Here is a 6,577-nt window from a genome sequence, read left to right as displayed (position 1 = left end):
CACCCCCGGGGAGAGGCTCGGTGTGGAGTTGCCTGTGGAAATGTGCAGAAGGATTAAACAGATCCTCCCTCTGTACACTCGCAGCGCTGGGGTGCCCTGGTTTTGTCCGTGGCAGTGTGAGCAGAGAGAGCAAAGGGAGCTTCTGCCCCAGGCGGCTACAGTCTAATGTGATACCCGAGCTTTCGTTGCCCTCGTAGCCTTCGTTCCTTCTTCCGCTCGTGTCCCGCCTGTCCACACATCACGCGATCCTGGCTACAGCTAATTTAGACCAAGTAGCAAGTTATGAACAGCGTGATCTTCTCCATTGCACCGTACTCCTACTGGCCCCTGGGCCAAAGAGGGCAAATCCTGAGGCGAGCATCCTTGTCCTTCAGAAAAGCTTACCCCTGGCAGGAGAACTGATTAGAAAAGCAGTTTCTGCCTGGTGAAGAAGGGAACACCGCTGAAGAAGGGAACACCGGTAGCTTTGGGATGAGGCTTTGGTATAGTAACAAATGGAATGAATGGGTATATGGTAGTATTTCTCGAGGAAGAGTGTAAAATAGTAGGTGATGCAGTGCCTGGTTTGGCTTGTAGGAGGAGAGCGATCGGTTTAGCTCTTGTGAGATCGAGGTTGGTGGTGACTCCTAAGAACTTACATTTACTTCTGTGTTCAGTGTCCCTGCAAGGAGAATTCCAGAGAAAGCTCTACAAGGAGCTCCTGAAGAATTACAACCCTCTGGAGAGACCTGTGGCCAACGATTCCCAGCCACTCACTGTCAACTTCACACTCAGCCTCATGCAGATCATGGATGTGGTGAGTCTTTAACTTGAAGGAAACTACTGCTTCAGGGGGTAGTTTTTCTACCTCAACTTCCAGTTGCCTAGCAATAGAAATGAGACCTTGCGATGTGACTACCACACACTGCTACCTCTCTGGGAAGCAAATGTAACTCAGGAGATAGTGAAAAGGAAAGTTATGACAGACTGGCTTTGACATTTTTTTTCCTCTTTTTTACTACTAAAAAAAAAAAAAAAAAAAAAAATTAAATCGGGTATAGTTTGCCTTTTTCTGAGAGATGCCCACTCTCCACATCAGAGCCCTACCAAATCTTGGTAGTAGATTGCCATCAAAGTAAGAATCAAGAATCCCTTTTTGCTAAGATTTAATTTTATTTACAACAGTTAGAAGGATGGTCCCATTTATAGGATGAGAGAAAGCAAAGATCTTAATTTTTAGTGTCCAAAAAAGATCTCTTGACATTTTCTGCAAGAAGTAGTATTTCCTGGCCAAATTATTTTGTTTGTTTAGCTCTTCTTCATACCCTATCTCACTTTTTTTTTTTAACCACTTACTAGCTCTTGGATTATATGCCAGAACTCATTGCCTATTGAATGTAAAGGAAGTAGTTCCTGTGTAGCTTGTAAAGGGCTTGGGGATCTTTTGAATTTAAAAAATAATAGAAAAGTGAGTGACTTCAAGCCTGTGTAACTTATATGCTTGAGGCAATCGGTACATGATATCGCAGTTGTTATACTTTACAGTTCAGGACACTGTTCATTTTATTGTACTCATCTAGTCAGCGTTCTTACTAAAGAGGTCAATTATTTAAAAATTAATAGTTAAGCTCTGAATGCCATAATGTTTCCAACAGATGTTCAAAGTGAGACTATGATGGGTGGATTACTCTTTGCTCCCTTAAAAGCTGCTAGTTGGCAAAACCCGGTCATTTTTCATTTCCTACCCAAAGGCCAGTACACAGAGCATTATGCATGTTGAAATATCCGTAGCTTCTGATGTCGCTTTTTAGGATACCTGGAATGGAAAGTGTGCTAGATATTTTTAGTTAACGCTTATCATTCACCAAAGTGAGCATAGCTTGCACAAGAAACTGTTTAGTGTCTCAGCTATTATAGCCAATCGGCAAACCTATCAGTTATATCCTGTCAGTAGCTGATGGCATTGTAATCATTTCAGTACCCAAGATGTGGGATAGCAGAATAGAACTGGCAGGCACCTCTTGCGGATGCTAGGGAAGGAAAGCTGTGTGTGTTCGTTTAGAGCAGAACAGAAAATTTAAAGAACCAGCAGGTTAAATGTACTGCTGCATAATTTAAGATTGTGGCTGGGCCCTTGTGAGTACATAAGAGTGGAAGTGTGTACACAGCTGTGCAGAGGCCAGTTCTAGTGTGAGTCAAAAGTACAGGTGTAGCAGCAGGCTAGTGTTGTAGATAAGAGTTTCCTAGTTGGACTTGGCCTGGGGAAGTTGGCATTAATTCTGTTCATGAAGGTGGTTTCATAAGGACTGAGCAAGAATTGGGCCCTCTTGTGCTAGAGACTCTGTAAATGGTCCCTGTCCTTGCAGAGCTTAAATAGACAAATCGGGAAAGGGGCATAATAGAATCAAAGGGGACAGTGTGGTGGCTGGAAATGACATGTTAAACTCAGCCAGTAAAAAAAGGGAATTAAACAGGGAGGTGATGAAGCAACTGGAAAGGAAAATGAAGTGAAATGTAGGAGGTGACTTGAAGAGGGTAGGAGTGGCAGGCCTGGAGTGAAGCTCAGAGGAAGGCTGTGAGGGAGGCTGGTCTCTGGTGTAGTCGGCCCCAAAGGAGAACTTGGTACGCTTTAGACTGCACTTTTTGAATATCTGAGGTCTCTGTTTGGCTGCTAGAATAGTTGTTCCTACCAGTTCTGGCTGGCTCCTTTCTGCAGTTTTTCTCCCTGTACTGGAGTTTATTCAGCTGCACTAATTTTGCTTGTAGACGCACCCATATGGTAATAGAGCTCCTGCTGCAGCGTGTGCTTTGGCAGAGCCCCTGGAGGAATTCTGGCTGTTGCCCCAGAGAGACATGGTCCTCTCCATGGTGTTTCACAGGGCTGTTCATTCTGTTCAAAACAGCCTTTTGTAAAGTCCAGACTGATCCATGTATTTCATTCTTTTATCACCAAAACCAGGTAATTTTGATTGAAAAAACCCCCCCAAAACCAGTGTTCCTTTGCAAGGAGTTACATATTGCAGCATCAAACTGTGGTCTGGATGAATGGCATGGGGCAGTCTGCAGGCTGGATTGGGCTTGCAGACCAGCTCCAAGTGACGGGTTGAGTGTGCGGCCCAGCATGGGCTTTACATGTGAGGCTAATCCAGTGCACACCATGTGATATGTGGGTCGCTTCAGACCCACACGGAGCACCATGGGCTGGATTTGGCCCATGGACCGTATCTTTGACACCTCTGTCTTAATACACTAGAACCTAAATGTGAAACTGGCGGGACAGATGATGAGGAAACCCATTATCTTGCACTCAGTTTTTTAATTCAAATAATGAAAGTAAACAAGCCATGTAAGAAGAGAGACTTAGCCTTATACTATTTCACTTTTAATAATTTAAGGTACTACTTATAATGTAGTTGATAGTATTTCAAGATATAGGGGCAGATATAGTGTAGCCCTACTGATCTCTGTAGGGAGAAGTAATTAGCCGTGTTAGGCAGAAGAAAGAGCAAGGTAGCAACTTTTATTAAGTAACCTGTTTAGAGAGGTATGAGCTTTCACAAGCTACAGGCTTTGTCAGGGAAACCCTGCAAGATTAATGTGTTTGAACCAAGTTTATCTGTCCCTCTTGAAGGTCTTGTTTATACTAGAAGGGCTTGAGGTATAGCTACATAGGCAAAAGTAATTTAATGATATAACTTATATCAGTTGCCTGAATTAAATAGGATTCTAGCATATGCTATATATTTACTAACAGGTTTTGCTGACTGGTATGCCTGTTGGGAGTGTGATTATTTTTCTTTGTCCTTTCCTACAGTCCGTGCTGGCAAAGCCTTTACATGTAGATCAGGCTCAAATGATCCATGGTACTGTACAAACAGTTGGCTATTTGATACTCAAGTGACTAAAGGCCAACAGCTAGTCAACTTTAGAGTTATATTCTTCTGGAGTTGTCAAGTGTAATAGAAAATGATAAAAGTGAAGGGCAAATATCCGTTGATCACTAGCCAGTCTGGATATAATTCAGCTGGCAGACCTGGTTAATCTGAATTGAATGGAAAGCTCTCCTTTCTATATGAATTAAAAAAAATCTGATTAACAGTTACAAGCCAGTGGTACTTTAACTACTTACTGTGAAATTGATTATGTCTTTCTTGGAGGGGGTGGAATTGAGGTTGACAGGCACACAGAGACACCAAGCTTGACAAATTGGGCTTCACTGCCTAGAACAGATGTTTTCTACATTTTCAGCAAGAAGCAAGTATTGATCAGGATGATTAATTGCTGGAGCAAATACATGCTTAACAAGCTAGTAACCAAACACACAAACAGTTCATACTTCCCACTAAGTTCTGTTTCCTTTACTTAGTGGTGCCCTGAACTCAAAACACCAGCTTTGCCTGAGGTCCCTGAAGAATGGTTTGCACAAACCCATAGTACACCTGGGTCTGTCTCTTCATCATTTCCTGCCTCCTCTCCCCCCCACCCCCCCTGGGGCATGGGAAAAGGCCATAATGTATTTCCAAATCCTCCCAGACCAGTCAGTACTCCTCCTTACTCCTGAAGTTTTACGTACCTTCTGTGTTCTAGTCACTGTTCCCTTGCTCAGGTTACTGAGTGTACCCTTTTAAACCGCTACTGTCTATTAGCAGTAGGAGGTGAGAGAACTATGCTCAGTAGAGCTCTTTGGTAGCAGGGTGCATTTGATTTAAATCAAATCTTTTTTAAATCGCTGGTTGGGAAGCCTTGATTTAATCACTGTTTTCTACAAAAAGTGAATTCCTGTTTGATATAACTTTAATACATATTATTCAAAACTGAGAGAGTTAGATTTCCTCTTTAGAAGGTACATACTATACATTTTAAAGCAGTGATTTAGTTTGATATTTTTTCAGACTAATTTTGCAACTACATCAGAAAATTAAATTATGATTTGGTTATTTTATTTACCAAAGCTTATTGAAGCAGATATGTGTGAAGTCATTGGGAGGTGAACTGTCTCCAATTCACTAGATTAATCATGGATATTTGGGGGATATTTTTTTGCATGCTGTATTAGGAGGACAACAGTAACAGTTACCAAAAACAGACTTTTTTTTGTAATTGCTTTATTTAACTAAAACAACAATGCTCATGTATTTTGGATATTTTTCTTCAATAAAAAAAAAGTATAATTATTTTAACAAAACATATATTTTTGAATTTGTAACTATTTTAGTTATAAATGTGAAATGTGGTTTGTGTTTTTTTTTTTTTTTTTTTTAACAAAAAATTTAAATAGATTATTTCAGCCAGATTAACACGAGACACTTTAAAATACTGGTTATGCAGCAAATTTGGTCTTCACCTTCCTCTTCCCAATTCATTGACTGGAAAAGCAAGACAAGCTTTCCTGCTTTTTCAGTTTCCAAGTGATTTCATGATTTAGAATGAATTAGTTCAAAGGAAGAAAATTTTCTTTCTACACCTGCAGAAGAAACTACTGCTGTTTTAAAAGCTGGGTTAGACACTTTAAAATACTGGTTATGCAGCAAATTTGGTCTTCACCTTCCTCTTCCCAATTCATTGACTGGAAAAGCAAGACAAGCTTTCCTGCTTTTTCAGTTTCCAAGTGATTTCATGATTTAGAATGAATTAGTTCAAAGGAAGAAAATTTTCTTTCTACACCTGCAGAAGAAACTACTGCTGTTTTAAAAGCTGGGTTATCACCAGGAATCCTGGTTTTCTCTGATTAAAAATTGCGAATTCTCACATTTTTAAAAACCCAAAATCCGTGATAAAAATTAAAGGCCCCCACAGCCCCCCCACAGCACTGCTGGTGCCCCACACTCCCTCCCCCCACAGTGTCAATAGCCCTCCTGATGCCCCTTGCAACAGCCCCCCAGACCTGCAGGCACAGACACTGACACCCACCCCAGCAGGTAAGTGTGTGTGGGGGGAAGGGGCGGGGCAGGGCAGGAGAAAGGGAAGGTCCTGGGGGAGTAGATCAAGAAGGGGAGTGTGTCCCTATGCCCACTCCCAGGAGGAGGGCCAGGGGTGCCACTCTGTGGGCCATACACGTGCCGGATGGCCTGACAGGAGGTTTGCACACAGAGGCTGCCACCACAACTCTGCCACTGCACCCCGCGCTACCATCCCACGGCCACCTGCACAGCTTTGTGAGCAAGTGGCACGGGACACGGCAGTAGCAGTGTGGTGGCAATCACTGTGTGCAGGGTCACACATTTGCTGCCCGGCCGGGGGGTGAAACGGGGCTTGCATGCAGTAGCATGCCCTGCAGCCAGCAGCATGGCTCTGCAGTGGTGCAGGGTGGTGGCAGGGGGGCGGTGGGACAGGGCTGGGGAAGATGGTTGGGGGCTGAGGGAGTGGGGGGTGCTGCTGGCCCCAGGCAGCATACCACAGCTGGGAGCAGGGCCAGGGGGTGAGGGCAGGGGTGCCCCTCTGCGGGGGGGCTTTGTGAGCAAGCAATGTGGGGCGCAGTGTGGCAGTGCCCGCCACGTGCAGGCCGCACACATGCTGCCCAGCCACCTGCACAGGTCCGTGGCCGGCTCTGCAGCTGTGGCGAGGGATTGGGGGAGGGGGGCTTGCATGCGGGGGGCGC

The 6,577-nt window shown here is 43.9% G+C and overlaps 1 protein-coding gene across 1 annotated transcript in view; it reads left to right on the top strand.

Moving 5' to 3' along the window:
- Positions 1 to 6,577, top strand: part of CHRNA7 (cholinergic receptor nicotinic alpha 7 subunit) — a 119,354-nt gene that overhangs the window by 16,816 nt on the left and 95,961 nt on the right. The window contains exon 3 of the mRNA XM_025202823.1: positions 657 to 796. Within this exon, the coding sequence (XP_025058608.1) occupies positions 779 to 796 (18 nt within the window). The 5' untranslated portion in view covers positions 657 to 778. The remainder of the gene's footprint in view (positions 1 to 656; positions 797 to 6,577) is intronic.

Source organism: Alligator sinensis, unplaced genomic scaffold (assembly GCF_000455745.1).
Source record: "Alligator sinensis unplaced genomic scaffold, ASM45574v1 scaffold1018_1, whole genome shotgun sequence".
Lineage (NCBI taxonomy): Eukaryota > Metazoa > Chordata > Crocodylia > Alligatoridae > Alligator > Alligator sinensis.
The sequence above is the reverse complement of the archived record's forward strand: the minus strand, read 5'-3'. Positions and strand labels throughout refer to the sequence as shown.